General features: G+C 34.2%; 1 protein-coding gene, 1 long non-coding RNA gene and 1 pseudogene across 4 annotated transcripts; all 3 read left to right on the plus strand.

Annotated features, from left to right (window-relative positions):
- The first annotated feature begins 10103 nt into the window (after nt 1-10103).
- Nucleotides 10104-10788, plus strand: LOC122021514 (annotated as a pseudogene).
- Nucleotides 10789-12383: 1595 nt separating this feature from the next.
- On the plus strand, nt 12384-13055 carry LOC122021635. Its single transcript, XR_006122592.1, has 3 exons — nt 12384-12466; nt 12575-12697; nt 12811-13055. It is a non-coding gene; the product is annotated as an uncharacterized LOC122021635 (long non-coding RNA).
- Nucleotides 13056-16162: 3107 nt separating this feature from the next.
- Nucleotides 16163-21977, plus strand: LOC122018840 (CDP-diacylglycerol--serine O-phosphatidyltransferase 1-like). 3 transcript variants are annotated; one of them, XM_042576274.1, is made up of 12 exons: nt 16163-16877; nt 17398-17463; nt 17542-17601; nt 17803-17893; nt 18281-18335; nt 18430-18509; nt 18625-18741; nt 18853-18937; nt 19841-19932; nt 21122-21375; nt 21492-21580; nt 21685-21977. In XM_042576274.1, exons 1-12 carry the CDS (start codon nt 16714-16716, stop codon nt 21810-21812), a joined length of 1281 nt encoding a protein of 426 aa, XP_042432208.1. In that variant the 5' UTR covers nt 16163-16713; the 3' UTR covers nt 21813-21977. The 3 variants fall into 3 exon arrangements, 2 of the variants coding, with proteins under 2 accessions (XP_042432208.1, XP_042432209.1); XM_042576275.1 differs by having other exon boundaries at nt 16172-16877; nt 18430-18493; nt 18615-18741; XR_006121923.1 differs by lacking the exon at nt 21685-21977 and having other exon boundaries at nt 16171-16877; nt 19841-19927; nt 21492-21532.
- The last annotated feature ends 855 nt before the right edge of the window (nt 21978-22832 follow it).

Below are 22832 nucleotides of genomic sequence, written 5' to 3' on the forward strand. Positions count from 1 at the left end.
AATTAAAATTAAATTTAATTTAATTAAAATTAAATTAAATTCAATTAAAATTAAATTAACTTTAAAATTAAATTAACTTTAAATTAAATTCAAATCAATTTAAATTCAAAGTTCAAATTAAATTAAATTTAAATTCAAATTAAATTAGCTTTAAAATTAAATTAAATTCAAATTCAAATTAAATTAACTTAAAATTAAATTCAAATCAATTTAAATTCAAAGATCTAATAAATTTAAATTTAAATTTAAATTAAATTAACTTTAAAATTAAATTAACTATAAAATTAAATTAAAATAAAATTCAAATCAAATTAACTTGAAAATTAAATTAAATTCAAATTCAAAATAAATTAACTTTAAAATTCAAATTAACTTAATTAAAACTTAACTTAAATTAAAATTAAAAATTAACTTAACTAAAACTTAACTTTAATTAAAACATAATTTAAAACTTAACTTAAATTAAAATTAAATATTAACTTAATTAAAACTTAACTTAACTTGAAATTAAAAATTAACTTAACTAATAATTAACTTAAAAGTGAAATTAAAATTAAACTAAAAATTAAATTAAATTTAAAATTAAAATTAAACTAATTAAATTGAATTAAATAAAAAGTAAATTAAAATAAAATAAAATTAAAATTAAAATAAAATTAAAATTAAAATTAAACTTAAAATTAAATTAAACTTAAAATTAAATTAAACTTAAAATTAAATTAAACATAAAATTAAAATTAACCTTAAAATTAAATTAAACTTAAACTTAAAATTAAAATTACTTAACTTAACTTGAAATTAAAAATTAACTTAACTAATAATTAACTTAAAAGTTAAATTAAAATTAAACTAAAAATTAAATTAAATTTAAAATTAAAATTAAACTAATTATATTGAATTAAATAAAAAGTAAATTAAAATAAAATAAAATAAAATTAAACTTAAAATTAAATTAAACATAAAATTAAAATTAAACATAAAATTAAAATTAAAATTAACCTTAAAATTAAAATTAAAATTAAAATTAATTTAAACTTAAAATTAAATTAAACTTAAAATTAAAATGAAACTTAAAACTAAACTTAAACTTAAACTTAAATTAAATTAAACTTAAAATTAAAATTAAATTAAAATTAAAACTTAAATTGAAAACTTAAATTTAAGATTAACTTAAAATTAAAACTTAAAAATTTAAAACTTTAAATTAAAACTTTAATTAAAACTTAAATTTAAAATGTAAATTTAAAACTTAAATTAAAATTTGAAGTATTTAAAAATATTTCAAAAATCATTTAAAAATACTTTTACAATTTATTTAAAAAAGGATCATTTTAATCCTTTTAAAAATTATTTCAAAAATTCTTTTCAAAATTCTTTAAAAATTATTTTTAAATTTTTTAAAAATATTTTATAAACTCTTTTAATAAATTATTTAAAAAATACTTTTAAAAATTATTTTTTAGACACTTAATTTAAAACTTAATTAATAATTAACTTAAACTTTAAACTCTATTAAATAATTAATAAGTAAATAATTAAAACTTAATTGTTTAGTCTAACCTTATTTAAGAACTTAGGTTGGTTTGCTCAGTATCTTAATTTAACCTAATTAAAATATTTTACTCTAATTCATTTTAAATCAAATTTGACTTTACATTAAAATGTTAATCAAAATTTTAATTTATTTTAATTAAATCATAATTAAAGATTGACTTAAATTGAATCTTAGCTTTACTTAACTTTGTTTAATAACTTTAATAAATTTAACTCTAAATTAATACTGACTTCAAACTTAGTTAATCCTACTTAAATTAAATCTAAAACAAAAAATGAAATAAATAAAAATTTATATTATAACTAAGATTTTCATTAAATCAATTAACTCAATCAATTAATACAAAATTTAAGTTGTTTTAATCAAATAAGTATTAAATTGAGTTACTTATTATTGAGTTAGTAATAAATCAATTCTTAACTTAATCCTAAAATAATTGATTATTGATGCATTTAAATAATCTTATTTTAATCAAACTTAAATAAACTAGTATATAGAAATATTTATGTAAATAATACACTTGATGAACATATGTGTTACTAACACTAAATCCCCTAAAACACTTAGGTATAAAAATGTGCTAAGGTCTTAAAATTTAACATACCTAAACCTCAGTCTTAACTTAAGAGGAAGTATTAACTTAAGAGGCAGTGTTAACTTAAGGGGAGTGTTGACTTCAGAGGGAGTGTTAACTTCAAAGGGAAGTGTTAACTTTAAGGGAGAGTAACTTAGAAAAGGGAGAGTACCTTTAAGGAAGTCTTGATAGTTTGTTTTTGGTATTTATAGAAAGTTTTTATATCCCTTAGAAAAGTGTTTTAAATCATTTTTATAACTTAGACAATTCTGTTAAAATTATTTTTGTAACCGAAGGATAGGCAGGTGAGAAGTATACTAAGTGACTAGTCCTAATTGGAGGTTAGGCGAAGTGAAAGTTCTAGTGAGTGAAGCTAGGTGATGGAAGTCCTAGTGAGTGAAACTAGGTGGTGGAAGTCCTGGTGAGTGAAGCCAAATCCTAGTGAGTGAAGTTAGGTTGTGGAAGTCCTGGTGAGTGAAGCCAAACAATGGGAGTCCTAGTGAGTGAAGTTGGACAGTCGGTTGACAGAACCAACGAATCTTGAAATCTATTAACACTATCTTACTTTCTTGCTTTATCTATTGTGCTAACTCAGTGTTGCAGGGAAGTCCAGCTAGGTCAACGGGTCGATCATATAGCTAGCATGAAGTCTAGACAAGGTCAATGGGCTGACTGGATGTCTGGCAAGATGGTAAGTTGAGGTAAGTCACTGGAGGAAAGTGACTTTGTGAAGACGTGTTCCCTGTTTGAGGGAACAGTAGGTGTCAATCCAATTTAGATCAATTTGAAAAATCTAAGTTGAGATCTTGACTAGATTCTGGTCTCGAGAAGACAAAATTTAATTACTACTCTATTTATTATATTGTGCTAACTTTGTTGTGCCCAAAACTTATCTCATTGCCAGCTTGGAGCGCGCTGATTGGGTAGGCCAACGTCATGGTCCAGGCGCCTGAAAGGGATCCGGGAGCCCAGAACTGCTTATATAAGCAGTCTTCCAACAAGAGCCAAACACAACTTCTTCTACGATTGCTCTCTTGCGCACTGCTCCAAAGACGCTCCTGCGATGCTGCGAAGCTCCTCCGACAACCTGCGACTCAGTTTCATTTTCCTTGTTGTCGGTATTTTTTATAATTCGTGTACTAAATTGTGTAATACTTTTTGTGAATTATTAGTGATTGCCCAATGAAAGTACTCTCAGGTATGGGCCTTAGAGTAGGAGTTGACGAAGGCTTCAAATTAAGTAAAATTGGTTTGTTAGCGTTGCTTCAATTTTTCTCTTTCACTGCGTACTCGATTTAATTTATGATTTTCGACAATCGCTATTCAACCCCCCCCCCCCTAAAGAGAACTTTACGATCTAACAGTTTCCAGTAAAAAATATTAAAAAAGATTGACTTTTTCTTCTAACATTTTCTGAAATTTATTGCTTCTAAATCTTTTTCATTTATATTGACTTTCAACTTATTAGACTTTGCATTATATTTTTTCCCAATCACACTTATCTTTTTCCAAACTCACACCTTATGTTAGAAAGTTTGTGTTGCGATATGCCCGATGTGGGTGCGTGCTAGAATACATTTCGTAAATATGTGTAGCGAAAAATAAAATAATAATAATTTTTAATTATTAGATCACACACATCATACGCATACAAGGATATAACATGTCAAACATGATTGCATAATTAAAATTTTACAGGAAGTAAATTTACGCTAAGTATACTTTACGAATGGCTTGTAATGAGAAGGACATCAACTATAGTGACATTGTTGAACATCGCCTCTATTCGTATCCACGTCGAGCTCCTCAAGACAACTCCTTGAGTACAAGCCTCTCCTTTGGAATTTACTAGCCACGAGCGAAGAAGAAGGATCAAGAGAAAGAAGAAGAGAAGCATAGAAGGGAGAAAAATTTTCTCCCTTGTGATGGTCACGACAACAAGGAGGGGAGCCACCTTGTTGTTGGCGGTGGGAAAGAGAGGAGAGGGAGAGGAGAGGTAGATTTGGTTTCCCAAAGCTTAATCAACCAAATAATGAAACTTCTATCTAATTCTCTCTCAATTACATCTATATATAATCCTCTTTAATGAGTTGAATTAGAAAGATCAAATCCATCAAATCCAACCAATTAGCCCTTAACCAAAAATTAATCCATTAACCCCTTAGTTTGGTTCACAAGTAAACCAAGTTGATTCATGACTAATTCATGATTAAACCAAATATGGTTCAAATCTACCATAAGACATGTAGCTCATCCGCGCTTTCATTATGACAAATATTTCTATATTTATCTTATATATAGTTCAACTAGATATTTATCTCTTGATCTAAAAATCCTATTCTTTAACTTATTTTACGTCTTTTAGAGATTCGTTAATGTGTGTGACCCAATAGATTCCGGGTTTATCTTGGTCGTCCATAATTAACTACTTAATTATAAAACTATCATGAGTAGCACCTAGTAGTACATCATGATCCCCAATTAGTTAGAAAATCATAGTTGATTTTAGAACTAATTCTAAACCCTTCAGCAACTACAGTGAGTCGTGCCTTGTTCCTTTCACTCATCTTATACTCACTTGGTTCAAGACATGGTCTATGTGTCTGCCCCCACTAGACTGATTATGTCACACCTAGACCAAGTAATACTTTCTCGTTCTATGGATTCAAATTACTCGTACATGTGCCTAAGAGTCTCGCACTCTTAACATGTGATATTTTGGCCAAAGACTTTGAGTAATAATCCTAACGAGTGACCATAGAGTATACGTCTCCTTGCAAGGAATGGTGAATCCTCTATGGGCTATCCAAACATCTCCGGGCATTTTAACTTATACCCAATCATCCCGAGTCCACACCTCAATGAGGTGCTTGCTTAAGATATCAAAGTATAAGTCTCCATGACCAAGATGACTTGTATATCTCAAGTCGAAGGAAACTTGCACTCGAGCTGTAGTAAGAGCTTCACAAACATATCTATATATATAAATAACCATATAAAATCTTACAACGAGTCACTTTAATAAACTAGTTACTATAACTAGTATCCACGTTTAACTCTCGACATTCCAATGTCTCCAGCCAGTGAGAAAATAGTTGTTTTACGAACCAAGGAGTATAATCTATGCTAGTCTTACAAAATTAATGATGTCTGAATGCATCAATTCGATGACTAGAGAAATTCTAATACGTTCATAATTGTATATGTAGAGGTAATCACTAGTTATGATCCAATCATAATTTCTCTCATGCTATGAATTATATTATGGAATTCATTAAATGAGTTTAAGATAATAAAACATATAATATGTACTCAAATAGTGAATCTATATTTAGTAAAAATCATAAGACGATTGTCTTATGACATCCTCAAAATCTAACAGTTTGTCAAACAACTTAATCCCAGATAATGGTCTAGTTGCTTCTCCAAGTTCCTCCACACCATTAAACTCCTTTATTTGCTTATGATAGGGATGAAACCATGAGAGGAATCATCTATGGCCAGTAAATGACATTTTCTTCCCATTTTTCAAGTGCTTTGCATAAGTATCTTCTTCACATACTGGGCATGCATAATAATTATGTATAGTACATCCACTAAGGTTACCATAGGTAGAAAGTTATTGATGGTTAATAATAAAACTGCTTTAAGAGTGGAGAACTACCTTCGATAAGCATCATAGATCCCATCAACTCCTTCCCATAATCGTTGCAAATCTTCAACTAACACCTCCAGATAGATATCTATATCGTGTCCAAACTACTTAGGCCCTGAAATGAGCATAGTTAGCATGATGTATTTTCTCTTCATGCACATATTTGGAGGTAGATTATAGTTGACCAACATGATTGGCCAGTAGCTGTACCAACTACTAAGGTTGCTATGAGGATTAATGCCATCAGTTGTAAGTGCTAGGCGAAGATTTCTTGGCTTACTTTTAAAGTCGGGCCACATATGATCCACCAACTTCCACGATGGTGAATCAACTGGATGATGTAACTAACCAACAACTCTTGTAGAATCTGCATGCCATATTAAATTTTTTTATGTCTCTAAAGATTTAAACATGTGCTTAAATCTTAGTATGGGAGGGAAATACCAAACTATCTTAGCAGGAAAACCTTTCTTCTCAACCTTAGTTTTGGTTAGCTTCCACCGTGGCAAGCCACATCAAGGGCAGCTTATGGAGTTTTTATATTGCTTCCTATAAAGAATGCAATCATTGGAACAAGCATAAATCTTTTTATGAGTCAACGTCAAACAACTCAACGTCTTTTCTACATCATACATTGATGACGGTAGATTGTGATTATTTGGTAGCATATCCCCAAAATCCAATAGTAGATCAGAAAATAGAGCATCACTCATTCCATGTCTTGCTTTTGTATTGGATAGTTTCACAAGTGCATTTAACTTTGTGTAACGTTGACATCCCTTGTACAATGGTTTCTCTGATTCCTCCAAAAACTTCATAAACGCTTCAGGATTTTCTGTATAGTTATCATACACTGCCTCACATATATGAGCGGTTTTAAAGTTGTCATAATAATTATTAATTAACTCCTGGTTGATACTCTATTTTGCTTTATCATCTTTAGCAGGCTCACCATGTCAAATCCAATTCACATAATTTTAACTAAAACCATGGAAATAAAGATGCTCTAAAATGGACTTAACCAATCCTTGTTTAAGCTTGATATATTTGCAACAAGGACAATGAATGTTATTGGAGTCAATATTGGAATTCTGTAAACAATCTATAATGAACTGTTCTACACCCTCCTCATATCGTTTGGACCTTCTATCCAAGTATATCCAGGATTTATTCATTTCAATCTAGTAAAATCCCCAAACAATTAGGTCACAATCTAAAGATATTAAAGTAAATATACAAAAGTTAAAAAAATACTACATGTAGTTCAAAATATAAAATCTATGGAACTTCAATTTGAAAAATCTAATATAAGAAATAAGAAGAGACACTTCGAAGAGGTGTGTTGGAACCCTGTGGTAGTTTTAATGTGATCAACCAAGTCAGATTAGGTCCTGTTGGTGTTTAACCCTGTGTCTAAGTGTGCAGAAGATTAGGAGCACAAGAAGTCGAGCAGAAGACGTGACTAGCGAGAAGGATGGTATGGGAGAGAGCCGACGGGCTCGGTGCGTCTGAGGGACAAGGTGCTGCGGAAGAGTACACCGGTGGACAAGAAGGATGCGTGCGACCGCTCAAGGGATGAGAAGCCGGAGCGGAAGCCTGCTCGAGGAGAAGGTCGGAAAAAGGGTTCGGGTGAGCCCTATTCTGATTGACCGAAATCACCTAGATGATCGGAGCGGTAAAAGAGCATAATGTGACTGTAAGCACTGCTAGAGGCGCCTTCAAAGGAAGTTGAAGGTGCCTCCGCGCCTTCTGTGGAAGGCGCCTTAAACTGGACAGATTTCGTCATTGGCAGTGAATAAACTTTTATCCACTGGCGCCTTGCTGGAGGCGCCTTCCAGCCCAGGATAATATTTTCCAATGATTATAAAATGACCCCTGGACCTAGGAATAGAACACAACACTTGTAATTGAATTTTCTTGAGTTCTATTCTATAATTAAGTGTGCAAATTGTTATAAAGAGGCTTCTCCGCCTGAAGGAGAGTTTCAGTACGCTTTTAATTTCCTTGGATTAACAACCTCCCTTATTGTAACCAAGTAAATCGATTATGTCTCTTTTTCTTTATTTAATTTCTTAATTCCGTTTATACAAGTGTTAGATTTAATTACGCTATAAAAGTTCAAGGAAGGTTCGTTTTTTATTGCGGGGCTATTTTTCCCCCACTAGTCGGCTGCTACCGGGACCAACAAGTGGTATCAGACCGAGGTTCGATCAGGAGGACTAACCGCTGAACGAAGCATACGAGATGACCGAATCAAGTATCTATCCACCGAAGATCAAGGGGGGTTTTACCAACTGGAAGAAGAAGATGGAGGTATTTTTCAAAACTGATTTTGATTTACTTTTAATAATGAAATTTAGTTTTGTAGCACCCGAAGGCAAAGAAAAATACCACTGGACCAAAAAGGAGCAGGCCGATTTCGTGGCAAATGACAAAGCATAGTTCCATTTGCTAAGCCTCTTACCGCCACAAGAAGTCAACTGGATTGGAGCCTACGAGTCTGCAAAAGAGCTCTAGGAGAAATTCCTAGAACTACACAAAGGAACCTAGGAATCGAAACTCGCAAGATGGGATCTTCTCAGAAACCAGATCAGCAACATCAAACTGGAAGAAGGCGAAACCGTTGCACACCTTCACTCCAGGATCAAGGAGCTTATCACTGGACTCATGAATCTCAGAGAAAAGGTAAGTAACTGAGATTCTCCAGGGTACGCTCTTAACGCATTCCCTAGAAATACTGAATGAGCATCATTAGTAGATGATTATTATATATCTAAGGATCTAGATTCAACTACTTTAGAAGAATTATTTTCAACTTTTAAAGTCCATGAAACGAGATGTGCAGGTCCGAAGAAGGAGCATAACATTGCCTTAAAGGCAAAAGACAGAGGAACAAAATTCAGAATCTTCTCTCGATGATAATGAAACAGCACTGATGGTACGTAAATTTAAAAAGTTATTTAAAACCAAACATTTAATCAAGTGCAGGGTAGAAAAAGAAGAATAAAATGCTACCACTGCAAGGAAGAAGGGCATGTGAAAAATAACTACCCTAAATTGAAAGATAAGGACAAGAGCAAGAACAAGAAGCCGAGTCAAGCGAACAAGTACAAGAATATAAAGGTGACGTGGGATGAAACGTCATCCAAATTGAAAATTGAAGCAATCGTCGAACTTGCTCTAGTGGCAAGTCACCAAGAAGAAGAAGACGAAGCAAGTTCTTTCGAAATAAGCATCAATGAAGGGAGAGTGACATCGAAAGAAAACAATACTTCAGGGGGAAGCTTTGGATTAAGGGATCGACAAGGTAAGTCAGATATGTATCTTCCCCCTGACAAGTTATTTCAGTTTATAAAACTATTAACAAAAAATTACTTTAAATTAGAAAATGAAATTATAGAATTGAAATTAACTTTAACTAAATCTTGTCGATTAGAAGAATTTGATAAAATAAAAAATGAAATGAAAGCTTGGAAAATGAAATAGAAAATTTAAAAAATCGTGCATTCTCAAATATTCAATATATTAAAAAATATAATGGATTAAATTGATACCTTAAATATTATAAGGCTTATATTAGGAAAATTTCACAGAAATACATACCTAAGAAATTTTTAATTAACCCAATAGGAAGGAATTTATAATGGATTCCAAAATCATATTTTAATTGAATGTTTTTAAATTATGACTTTTAGAGAAAATTAAATATTAAATTTTTTTAAGAGGCTTTGTCTAGAAAGTGGTTGTTGTTCTAATATCCAAGAAGATCTGATGTCTCGTCATAACTTAGAAGCTAATTATTAAAATAAGTATTTAATTGATTAACTGTTAAGCATTTAGAAATTATAAAAATACCTTAATTTTTTTGTTAAAAATTAATTAAATATTTTTTTAATTCTTATCTTTTAAAAACAGTTAGAATTTTTTTTTTCACTAGTTTTATTATTTTTACTCTTACACTTTTAAATGAACCACATTTTTAATGTGATCAAAAGGGGAGTAGGGAAGAACAAGTCTAGAGGGTACTTGCAAGTCTAGAGAATACCTACAATTTTTTTTTTTCAAAAAGGTTAAAAAATTTAAATTTTTTTCTAGCAAATTTTACTTAGAAAAATTCTTTGACTTGCAATTTTTTTTCCAAAAATTAGAAATTTTTTTTACCCTAACTTAATTTGGATTTGATTACATTAAAAAGGAGGAGATTGTTGGTACCCTGTGATAGTTTTGATATGATTAACTAAGTCATGTTAGGTCCTGTTGGTGTTTAACCCTGTGTCTAAGTGTGCAGGAGCTTAAAAGCACAGGAAGTCGAGCGGAAGATGCGGCTAGCGAGAAAAAAGATACGAGAAAGAGCTAACGGACTCGGTGCATCTGAGGAACGAGGTGTGCTGCGGAAGAGTACAACGGCAGAAACACGTTCACTGCCAAATATCTACGAGTACATGCCCAATAGCTCGTTCGACAAGTACATCTTCTCTGCCAACAAGGGAAACACGTTCACTGTCCAGAAACTCCATGAGGTGGCCCTGGGGATCGCTAGAGGCATCAACTACCTCCATCAAGGCTGCGACATGCAAATTTTGCATTTCGACATCAAGCCCCACAACATCCTCCTCGATCGCAACTTCATTCCCAAGATTTTAGACTTTGGGCTTGCAAAATTGTACCCAAAGGACAAGAACTTAATATCCATGAGCGTTACCAGAGGCACGATAGGATACATAGCACCCGAACTGATATCGAGAAATTTTGGGATCATATCAGGCAAGTCGGATGTCTACAGCTTGGGAATGCTGCTAATGGAGATGGTTGGCGGGAGACATAGATGTGAGTGCTAAGAACACCAGTCAAGTTTATTATCCTTCTTGGGTCTACGACAAACTTGTTCAGCTGCATGCAATAAGTGAGAGCACCCATGATATTGAAGAGATTGTAATCAGTGAAATGGAGAGAAAGTTGTCCATGGTGGGACTTTGGTGCATCCAAATTAATAAAGTCAAGTAGCCGGCCATCCATGAGCAGTGTAATAGAGATGCTTGAAGGAGACGTGAATGATCTACAGATGCCACCCAAGCCTTTCTTGACCTCAGTAGAGCCAAGTCTGAGAGAATTAGAATTCTCCTCCACAATTTCATCTTCTGGAGAAGAAGAACTTTACGTCCCAACTATTCCGGATTGGCTTCATCTTCTATACAACTATCTGTCATCTCAAAGCATTCTTAAACTTAATATGGTTTAAAATTCTGATTGGTGTTGATTAGCATAACCAAAATGTATTGTTCCATTCAGCAATTTATGTTACATTGGGTTTGGCACAAATACTTGTCCCTGTTCAACCTTTATTGTTCCTTTGATTCTCTCATTCATGGGGAAGAGATGACTGACTAAAAAGATACAGGAGGCGAAGAAGAGATGCTTGGAGTAGAACACCCATATCTTATGGCTATACCTTTGCTTAATTCCATTTGTGTCAATTCAAGTTGAACTCCAATTAAACTCTGATTGGTTAATAGAGATATAGCTATAGTGAATGTGGAGAAACCAATGCCAATGTTAATAGCATTATGTCATATGAGTTTTGAAAAATTGTGGATTAATCTCAGTAGGATGCTATAAGAATTAATACTCTTACTTGATGCACAGCACTTATTTTGATACTCGGAAGGCATTAAATCATAAGCATGATATATTTATACAATTTGTTACTCTAAAATTTACATTAAATTGACTTTTTGATTGATACAAGTTTTGTAGTTAGAGGTAAACGAGCTAAGTGATAAAACAACAATCTAGGGACTTCCCCACCATGTAACAATGATCTCAACACTATTCCCACTCATGAAAGCTAAAAGAAATAAGCATTTGCAGTTATTTTATTAGCCATTTAGGAACCCTTCAATCCTACAGATATGATGATCTAAAAGCTACAAATTCTTAGTCCAATAAGCCACCATTGTCACTTCAGGCTGGTCATTTGCCCAAGATGAATAGCTCCTTCATCAACCATATATCACTTCCATAATTTATTCCTCTAATTTCAATGATTTCTGTTCAACTAATAATAGCCCACTCATATGATCTTATCTTTTAAACCCTCTTTTATAGCTCATAATTCTCCACTGTTGACACCTTTATTCCATTTTATGTCTCTGTCTTTATAATTTCGCCACAACCTTCAAATTCCTTTTTATACTATATATGTTGCTTTCTGTAGATATGAATTAGGAACAAGCGTGATTTCCTTAGCTGGAACTTATTTGATTAATAAATATGGAGGGCCTTCACTATCTATGTGCCATGTGCAGGCTATTCATAAAGGTATTAATTTTTTTTGTCATGATAGTTAGATATGAAGACGGTTTTTTATACAGATTCTGCTATTAGTTAGAATGAAATGATGAAATGTGAAGTTTGAAGAGCTCACTTATAGCTAGTTCGAGAGTATTAGCCCATTTATACAGTGTTTAGAATAGGATTTTTTATGCTGATTCAACAGATTTCGGCCTTGCTATTTGCAAACCGAGATATTCTTATTATTGTACACCCTATCGAGCCATTTGAGACAATCTAGAAAACGTATAGATGTCATCCTTGCATTACAAAATTTGCTGTCTGGATCAGTACTATAAAGAATACTGGCAACTCTTCCATATTACACTTCCACCAGGACCAGTTCGCTCTGGTTTATTTATCCATCTCAACTTTATGCAGTCTTTTTTAGCTCGTCTTTGATCTTTTACTCGTCGAGAAACTCATATATTGCCACATCTCTGTTATCCTGCTTTTACAGCCTATTCAAAGCTTCAAGTGGAACACTAGAAGACAGGTGCTTCTACTTTGGAGCAGAAAGATTACATTTACAATAACAGTGTATGAATGTAATCTGACAGGCGACCAGAGCCCGGTACATATGGTATATAATTAACCTGCATGTGCCTCTCTTCCTGTGCACTTTATCTTATGCGCTCGCGTCCATCTAATATGCATGGATATTGGAGCTGAAGATTACTTCATCTTCTTCTGCAGATCCACTCCAAGCTCATCACATCTACCATAATATTCCCGGCCGTTGGTGCTTTCTTTCTCCATCAATGAACCTCGTTACAGGAAGCACCAAATCCAACGTCGTCTGTTTCAAGAAGCACCTATCAAAAACTGATGTTAATTGTCTTTTTGTTTTCACCCTGCAGAATCTGCTGCTCCTCTTGTGCATCCACACTCCATTCAGCAGATCTCATGGGCTTTGCAGTCATTGTGGCAAAAGGTGAAACCCTCGCGGGGTGAGCTTTGCAGTCATTGTGCCACTGCAGTCAATGGCCAAACACTCTGCCATCACGAAAATAAGAAAACGGGTATCACACTGATCATCAACATCGTTCTTCATAAATTTTTTACATGAAAAAAAATGACAGAAGCCCATTTGGGCTGAAAGGCTGGTGGCAGTGAAGGGATGAGGTCGAAGAGACCAGGGTGAGGAAATAATTGTACCAGAAGAATCATGGTTGGGTCCCGTTGGGCTTCAAGTACTACCAAATTGTATACAAGACATGTCACTTTTTGTCGGATTGTGGGACCTTGACCCCGAGCTTCATGAGCTGGGCTGGCCAGCACATATATTACAGCACTTGCACGGACATCTTGTCGTCTCCTGACCCAAAGTAGGGTTCTTTTTTTCCCCTTCACATGTTCAAATTTTATATGGAAAATAATGAAACGACTTGACGTTTTTAGGTTTTGGCACTGCTGGTACAGATAGGTTGAGATTTTCCCTTATTTGGATTATTTCATATTTTAAAACATTTAATCGAGTTGGAAAGCTATGAAAGAAAATTCATTAAAAATAGATAGGAAAAAGGAAATGAAAGGGCGAGAAAATATTTGCTAAATACGTTTTTTCTATTCCGCCACAAAAACTGAACCAGGAAGGTCCGCGTAAGGCCCCACCCATAACCCTACTATTTTTGCATTTTTTTAATAAAAATAAAAATAAAAATAAAAGAATTAGGGCTGAGCTGAGGTGGACGGTGGACGTAGGACCACGCACGTGCGTCGTCCTCCTTTCATTTGTCTGACTTCTTTTACAGATTTACCAGCTTTTTCTAATCCTTGTTGGCCATCGTGGGAAACGCATCGAAGTGCGATTGGATCGTGGGTGGGAAACGATTTCTGGAGTGGAATAATAATTCGAAATTTTGGGTGGAAAATGTCGAAATAATGGGAACAACTAGCGGGTTTTTGTATGTGTTGCTGCTGATTTTATTTTATTTTATTTTATTTTCAAATTTTTAATTAATTATTTAATTGTTTATTTATTTTTGTGAGGAGTTGAGGATCTCTCAGTTTTTGTGCGTCGCCATGTGGCGCGCCTTCCGATGAGTAAGAGACACGACTGCGACCGAGTTTGGCGCCGTTAGACGTGAAAGGTTGTCAACTATTCCAGATACTTTTGACGAAAGGACCAAAACACCCTCGAGCTCTTCCTTTATTGCAGCATCGCCATCGATTTATTTTTAAAAAAACATTGGATATACTTTAATTTATTAGATATTTATTTACTTTTTAAAAACTATAAATTAAAAACAAATAAATAAATAAATCATGAGACAACAAGGACTAAGAAATAATTAAATTAAGGGTATTTTTACTTCAAAATATTATTTTTTAAAGATGTTTCAATGACAATAAAACCTAATCTGTTAAATTGTTTACACCGAACCATTTAAAAAATTGATTGAATTCATCGCAATTCAGCATTGAATTCAATTACCTGTTATCTCGTTAGTTGAACGAACATGCGGATCAAATTCATCTAATCTACTTGTAAAATAATCAAAAACAATAGTTATGCTTTATAGTTCAAATTGCTTCATCAAATTACGAAAAACAACTAAACCAATCGTCATCCCTTCCAAATATCACACAAAATGTCAAAGTCAGTCTGAAAATAGAGACAGTCTCATTCCTTTGGAGCCTCAGCTCTGAATGAATGATGATTCTCGTCATTACAGGATCCGATGAAGCAGGAAGTGTCGTACCTGCCCAGCTGCCCTGCCAACACAGTCACTCACTCCTTTGTAGTTACGCTCTAGCTAGGGGCACTTAGGGGAGCAAGTGTGGTTGGGGTTTGGATGGACTATTTGCTTGTGATGACAGTTGAACAGTAGCAGTACTGACAGTATTTTTCTAAACAGATTTGCAATTTTTTTAAAGAAAAAAAAAACTAAGAAAAAACAAAAACAAAAGGACTCGTATCGTGGCAGTGGAAACCTCACTGTTGCTGTTGCTTTTGTTGTCAGTGTGCGTGGAAAGATATATAGGACATCCTCCTTTTGTTTGCCTTTTGGTGTCTCATCTATCTTATATCTTCTCCTTGGTCCACTCCCAATCATGGTTTTGAATGCACTGTACATGTAGCACTGCTCCAGTTATGATTAGAGGAGTCACTCGATGAATTAAACTACCTGGAAAAAGTTTACACCTTTTTAATTTTGATCTTCTCTTCTGCTTCTGCTTCTGCTTATGGATTTTTGATTTCTTAGAGCAGTTACATGCTTTGCTTTCATAACTGACATTATTTCATTAAACTACGTAGTGAGGATGCGTGACTGCATGTTCTTTTTAAACTGCAGGAAGGATAGGGACTTAGAATTTTCAACTAGATTTTGTTATAATCCATCCTCGATGTTTTCATTTACATGTTGACAGTGAAGATGAATGTCATTTTCGTAAATTTTCCGAGTACGATGGGTATTTAACCTACGTAGGCCTTCTTCTTTCCTATATTGAAGCCTTGTTTGACCGCCCTGTACTGGGTCTTCACTTTTCTCTCCTTTGCTCCCTTTATAAGCGATACTTTTTTCGCTTGCCCTGTTTCTTTCGTCTCTCTCTCTCAAATCGATCGGGACGCAGAAAGGAGGAGAAAACGATCAAAAAGATTGCGCCTTTGTTCCGGGTTCGTTTTGGCGGCTCGGATCTCGCTCTGGTCGTACGGCTAGAGGCGGGCGTGTCCGCCGCTTCTACGTCGGTAATTCCTTAGGAAAAGGGGAAAAGGAATCGGCTTTCCCTTTTCCTGTTCCACTTCTCCCAGCGCGCGCGATGATTTGAACGCTGGGTGGACTTTGTCATCGTTCTGTATAATTGAGTTACTTTACCGAAGGAAAAAAGAATAACGAGGGAGAGAAGAACAGTAGGATTCCTCTTCGAGCCGTTGCGTGCAACTATTCCCTTCTTTTATTCTCTGTAGAAGGTACTTTGCCTTTTCATTCTTTGTTTTTGTGTTTTGAGTTTTTTTTTTTTTTTTGCGCCAAACTCACCTCTCTTTCACGGTTGTTTCTCCTTTCTCTGGCGGTCTGGCCGTTTTATCTCTGTGATCTGGAAAAGTTGGTTCTTTTTTTTTTTAGTGTGAAAAGGGTATTCTCCTTTGGTATCACTTTCGGTGGCTATCATGAGTTCTAAATCTTCCGTTGTTGATGATAAGATTAACTTTCAAAACCTTCGTACCTGGTCTTTTTTTTTTTTTTTTTTTGGCGTAGTTATCAGTTTAATAAAATGACCATGGGTGTTGGATTTGAAGCAATCTATCTTGGCTCTGCACTGACTGCTACTCCCTGACCTTTGCAATTTAGAACGGAAAGGTTATTTATTGTATTAGGGTCCAGGTATTTCTAATATTTATTAATGTAAAGGTTTCAGATTTCTTTTAGGTATTATTCTTTTTATGGGATAGGGTTGATTTTTGTACCACCTGCATATATCTTATATTTCTATTTTCTTCCGTGAAACATTGAATTATTGGTTTAGTTTTGGATTCTGCAGATTTTGTTTCTTCAGAAAAAAATCTTGCAAGTTTTGTTTCCATGTTATTTCCGAGATTTTAAGATTGGTAAATCTTTGTTTATTATAATTGTTTTCACAGCTTGTTTGAGTATCATGGAGGCCAGCAGCCAAGGAAAAATAACAAGCAGAGACTACAAAATTAGAGAAGAGAATGGTGCAAAATTTCCAACTGATTTTGGTGAACTTGATCCCTGGACGGCTTGGGCATACAAGCCACGTACAATAACTTTACTTTTTGTTGGAACATGTTTATTAGTGTGAGTGCTGCTGGATCCTTCAATTTTGACAGTTCTTTTGATACAAGATAATTTGTTTGATCCTTCATTTCTTTGGATGTCTATAAAGAGATTTTATTATATATCTTTCTGGCATCTTCCTTTCTTGATTTCCCTCTGTATTTTTGTATATGTTAAGACAAGTGATATGAAATCCACTAACTTGAATTTACATAGGCAAGCGATTAGTTGAACAGTTGCCTTTCATCTGAGCTATGTAGATAGGATACTAATACATGATGAATTTTATGAGTCTCGATTTGTTCTACAATTTACTTTTGATTGCATGCTTTACTTGGCGAATGTGAAGAATGTTTTGGCATAATCTGAAGAATGATGTGTTGGCCAGAAGTTTACTATGTTACATAATGATAGTCTTTTACTTAAGTACCAAGTAAGATTGAACAAGAGATCTGATAGTCTTGTAACATATGTTCTTTTTGAATTCTTTTAACGGTTTATCATCTTTTGGCTGCTTCATATTCTAAACCATTTTTTGCAGTTGGGCAAGTGGAGCACTAGATCCTGAAAGCACAGCATCAACTGACATTGTTACATCAGTAAAGAGGTAAGTTTTCTAGTTTATTGTACCTCAGGATTGTAATTTGCATGTGGAATTTATTCTTTGAATTCCTTTCTCTTGCAGAGGTGTCTGGGCGATGATTGCTGTCTTTTTAGCCTATTCCTTGCTGCAAGCACCTTCAACGTAAGCTATGGCTTCCATTTTTGAGAGCTCAGAACTTATAACTTTATGATGTAGATACATGTATCTCAGCATTATACAAGGTCATTCGAGAGCATTTGTTGCTTTGTATCTGGAATAATTTCCCCATCAAGAATTGCAATAATGCAGTTTTTCTATAAATTATGGACATTGTCACTTGTTTGTACACTCTATTTTATTCAGGGTTCTTATAAGGCCACATCCTGCAATTTGGCGCTTAGTTCATGGAATGGCTGTTGTGTACCTTGTTGCCCTAACATTTTTGCTTTTCCAGGTTTGTTGTGTTTCTATCTTTTAATTAGGATGATTATCAAGCGCATCTGATTCAGTTTCATTCTTTTCCATTTGTTGTTTTTGGAAACCATTTTCCTATTTATTGTGCTTTAGTAATTGTTGCCATTGATTCAAATAGGATAAAATTTGAGCCAAGAGTAATAATTCTAATAGTATGTGATGCTGGATACTTCATCAGCTTTAATTTCTCATGAAAATTCACATATAGTAGATTCGTTCTTCAAACTTTTTGCTACTGAGGTTTTTGTTGCTTCATCTGTTATTGTGATTTTGGTAGAATCTAGACCTCAAATAATCAATAAATTCATCTAATAATTCTGCTGTGAATTTGACAAATGTTCCTCTGGTTTCTTTTTCTCATTTCCAGAATCGTGATGATGCTAGGCAGTTTATGAAATATCTCCATCCTGCTCTGGGAGTTGGTAAACACTTGATTTAGGTGCTTTATGGTTTCCTCCAGAAAATAGCATATTCATAGATAAAGAAATTAACAGAATCTTTGTTTGTGCATTCCAGAATTACCTGAAAGATCATATGGAGCTGATTGCCGTATTTATGTCCCAGAGAATCCAAAAAACAGGTTTATCAATGTTTATGTATGATTCCTTCATTCATCAACCTTTTGTCATTCAGTTTATATTGCTTGGATCTTTCAAGGAACCTAAACCTTTTTAGATCTTGTCATCACTAATTTGTGTTAGTTTATTGCAGAATACATTATTTGATGAGTTTGTTCTTGCTCATATTTTTGGATGGTGGGGTAAGGCAATAATGATACGAAACCAGCCCCTTCTGTGGGTGTTGTCGATTGGCTTCGAATTGATGGAGGTTCATTTTCATTGTTTTACCTCTTTTTCCTTTTTTCCTTTTTTTGCAAAAATTACTTAAGTTTTTTTCTTTAAAAAAACATTATTTAAGTTCATTAGCTAACAATTGCAGTTTACTTTTCGCCACATGTTGCCAAATTTCAATGAGTGCTGGTGGGACAGTATTATTTTGGACATCTTGATCTGCAATTGGTTTGGTGAGACCTTAGTTACTCTCTTGTTACCTGCAAATGGATGCGAAAATAATTACTTTAGTAATGGTTCGAATGATGCGTTGAACATAAAGTATGAAAATTGCCTTATCTCTGATGCTTTGGTGGCATATTTTGAAATATGGTCTCATACTAGCATGTCTGACAGTACTGACTTGTGTTGTCCAATGCTCATTATCACTAAAAAGTAATAGCCATATGACCCATTGGTAAATACTTGCAGGTACTTCAACTGACATCTAAAAATTTTTAGAAATGCAGCCTTAGCGGTCCATTTTGTTTCTGAGTAAATGCATCATTGTGAACGCTTTTAGGTTGGTCACAGAAGTCTCCCTGATAGTCTGAACCTTCATTATTGGTGACTGGTAACTAGATGGCTCTCGGTTCCGCATTATTATTTTCTTTATGTTTCTCAAAATCTCTCTTATTTTAGCTTGAAATTAATTGAGGATTAATATTATTTGGTGATTTAAAGTATGTCAATAGCCTTATTTTGTTCCTAAATTACTCACGCCAGGTTCCTCTATAGTTCTTCCAAGAACATGAAGGTAAAGTGCATTTCCAATATGACCATGTAGGAAAGGTGGCTAAATCCTGAAGAATCAAGACTCTAGTTAATTAGCTTTGCCTTGGAATCATTATCATTTTGCTTCATAGGGACTTCCAGTCACAGTTTAGTTTGGATTATTTATCTAAATCCATAATCACTTTACTTACTCCAATGAAAATTATGTTCTAGGTTCCAAGCTTTTTTTAAACAAAATTCTTTTACAAGGTTCTGAAACCTTTGTTTATTCTGTTACATGCACATAGATCCATTCAAGTAAAAGAGGAGACACATAGACCATTTAGGCCAAAACACATTTCATATTTTTGTTTATGATACAGGTATTTGGGCAGGAATGCATACTGTTAGGTACTTTGATGGAAAAACCTATGAGTGGGTGGGCATAAGCCGCCAACCAAATATAATTGGTAAGGTACGGTATGTTGTATTTCTTTCATAATTTTATTTATGTTCAAGTTTGCCAATAATTGTGAGACTTTGGGGCATGAAATTTTTCTTTGTTCTCGGGATGTGACCCAGAAATTGTGAGAAATTTTGGTTCTAGTGGGCATTCTATCTGATATCAGCACCAGAGCCAACAATATCTTTTCACAAACCAAATAGCTGAATTGGAGGATTCAGTTGTTCATTTCCTTGGTGTTACATTTTAGTTTCATAAAATTTCCAGGCTATCAGAACTATCCTTGTTATTTTCAATTGATAAAAATGATTGGTATTGCATCTGTCCAAGAGTTGGTGCTTGATTTTAATGTGACTCTTGCAGTGGCTGTAAGGGTGAGTGGAGTATAACTTAAGCCTGTACAATACGTTGCTCATTGGTGATTTTGATTAATTGTCACGATCACTGCACACCAATCATACCATGCTGCCAACCAGTCCATTCATTAGCATGATTTTGTTCTTTCTCGAGTTAATGAGTCAAACTGTCAACAATGGTTTGTTCTTACATGACAATTTTGTCATTTTGCCCACACAATGTCTAAGCATTCACTTAGATTTCCATTTAATGCCGCTCAGGTCCAGGCCATGCATGGTACAGACTAATTAACTTCTCTACACGATTTATTCATTACACAAAGGATATCACTGTTTCTAATAGACAAGTTTTACTCTGTTCTGACAGAAAATTGATGGTCTACAGTTTTGATTGTTGGTGTAGGCATACTTTTAGCAATTTTTTTATGACAAATAGCAAACTTTAAAAATCCTATAGTTCTGTATATTGTACACTCAGCATAACCCAATGGAGTTGTAGATATTCCTCCTCCGAAATTTCATCATGTCTGTGTTTGTTCCAACTATCACATTTGCCCAAGAGTTAAACCTGATGATTGAATTGAACGTTCACAGTGGTGATTCAACCTCTTGCAGACAACAAAACAGAAAAAGCTTGTGGTTCATCCAAAGTGATTAAATTCTTGTTTTTATAGAACATTTTTTTTCTAATCGTCACAATACCATTTTTTGGTTATCCCTTGGCTTCCATTGTAACTTTTCAAGAGATGTAATTTTCTTACACAAAACTGCTCCAATATGTATTGTGTAGCTAAGGTATGGGTATTTTTTCGATTCTGTTCTTTGATTATAATTTGTTTGTGAAGGTCAAAAGAACATTGGGCCAGTTTACACCTGCAAGATGGGACAAAGACGAATGGCATCCCTTGCTTGGACCATTGAGATTCATTCAAGTGCTGTGCCTTTGCATTGTTTTTATGATTGTGGAACTCAACACCTTTTTCCTCAAGTTCTGTCTATGGGTTCCTCCTAGAAACCCCTTGATTGTTTATAGATTAGTTCTGTGGTGGCTAATTGCTATACCAACAATCCGCGAATACAACACCTACTTGCAAGACAGGTATCTATGTATCATTCAGTCTATCCATAAAGTTTCTAGATATTCCACTTGCAGAATCTGAAGTTGTGTGGAATCAATATAGCTAAAAGGGATACTAACATGACCAATGATTTCAGAAAGCCTATCAAGAAGGTTGGAGCATTCTGTTGGCTTTCACTAGCAATATGCATAGTGGAGCTTCTAATTTGTGTCAAATTTGGCCATGGTCAGTAGCATAACACTTTAATTTGTTCTGTCACTATGTTGCTTGAAGAGTTCATTTTCTTTACGTTTGATACAAGCATTCTCATCGGTGTTCTTCCAAACCAGGTCTCTTCCCAAACCCAATGCCCCCATGGTTAATAACTTTCTGGACGACTGTCGGCATGGCCCTAGTGGTGTTCCTATTCATCTGGACTTGTCAGATTCATCAATCCGTGATGAAGAAGAGGCGATGATCGCCTACCTACATTTTTCATTTTCTTCCCCCACTTTGACTCATTATTTTACCTCTGTAAATACTCTGCATCTGTAAATGAATCAATTGCTGCCTAGACTGGAAACCAGTCAGGCAAGTAGAGGATGATTTTTCATTTTAACTATGTATCAATGCTCTTCCTGCAGGATTTTTTGTGGCTGTACCTATATTTTTTATACTTTGATCTAACCTTTTATTTATTCAATTGAGCAATGACAAGAGCATGCCTTTTACAAAATGGATTGTAAAAGACATTTGAACTGGAGCTCACTCTCTTTGTAGCACTACTTTTGTAATGAAGAAAGTTGCCATTTGTAGATTATTTTCTCCAACTCAAAGCATCAAAATTTTGATGTTCTTTCTGTTCAAGACGTGATTGTCCTGGTTAATGGTTGTGACATGTTCTCCAGCTGCAACAACGAAGGTAAAAAGAGGCGTGGTAGGGTTAAATCTCGAATCTCGAACCTCGAACAGGACGAATAATATGGCATATGCTCTGAGTCTGAGGTGGGTGAACTATTATGACAATTGCACCCCTAACTTATTCTAATAAATAGCTTGTACATCCGTAGCTCATGGCCTCATGGACCATAAAGGAGCTTGAAAGCCATTCCTCACCTTCTCAGCTCCACACTTTCCCATTTTCATATTACAATTTCAACAGCAAAATCTGCAGAGAAAAAAAAATAGTCTCAAATGCATGCAAATTTAACCGATCGATCGAACCAGTGTGGTCCAAGAGTAACAATAAATGTGCACGCTATAAAGTATAGAAAAAGGAACCTAAATCATGTGACTGAAAAGGATTAAACAGCTTGCTGGCTAAACGTACCTTATGATCCAATTATCTGAATTTAATAATATCAAGAGATAATTTGATTTTGATCCTCACAATTTCATCTGGTCCTTACCATTTCATGAAATCATTTATGTTTATTTAACAGTCTCAGTGCAGCTAAACTAGCAGCCGTCCTCCATCATGATCTCACATGTAAATTCG

This window comes from Zingiber officinale, chromosome 9A (genome assembly GCF_018446385.1).
Source record: "Zingiber officinale cultivar Zhangliang chromosome 9A, Zo_v1.1, whole genome shotgun sequence".
Classification (NCBI taxonomy): domain Eukaryota; kingdom Viridiplantae; phylum Streptophyta; class Magnoliopsida; order Zingiberales; family Zingiberaceae; genus Zingiber; species Zingiber officinale.

Excerpts from the sequence above, each read along its gene's own strand:
- LOC122018840 (XM_042576274.1), top strand. The coding sequence starts at position 16,714 with ATGGAGGCCAGCAGCCAAGGAAAAATAACAAGCAGAGACTACAAAATT. Across the intron at positions 16,878-17,397 it reads GTTGGAACATGTTTATTAGT|TTGGGCAAGTGGAGCACTAG; the intron begins GTGAGTGCTGCT and ends CATTTTTTGCAG. Across the intron at positions 21,376-21,491 it reads AACACCTACTTGCAAGACAG|AAAGCCTATCAAGAAGGTTG; the intron begins GTATCTATGTAT and ends CAATGATTTCAG.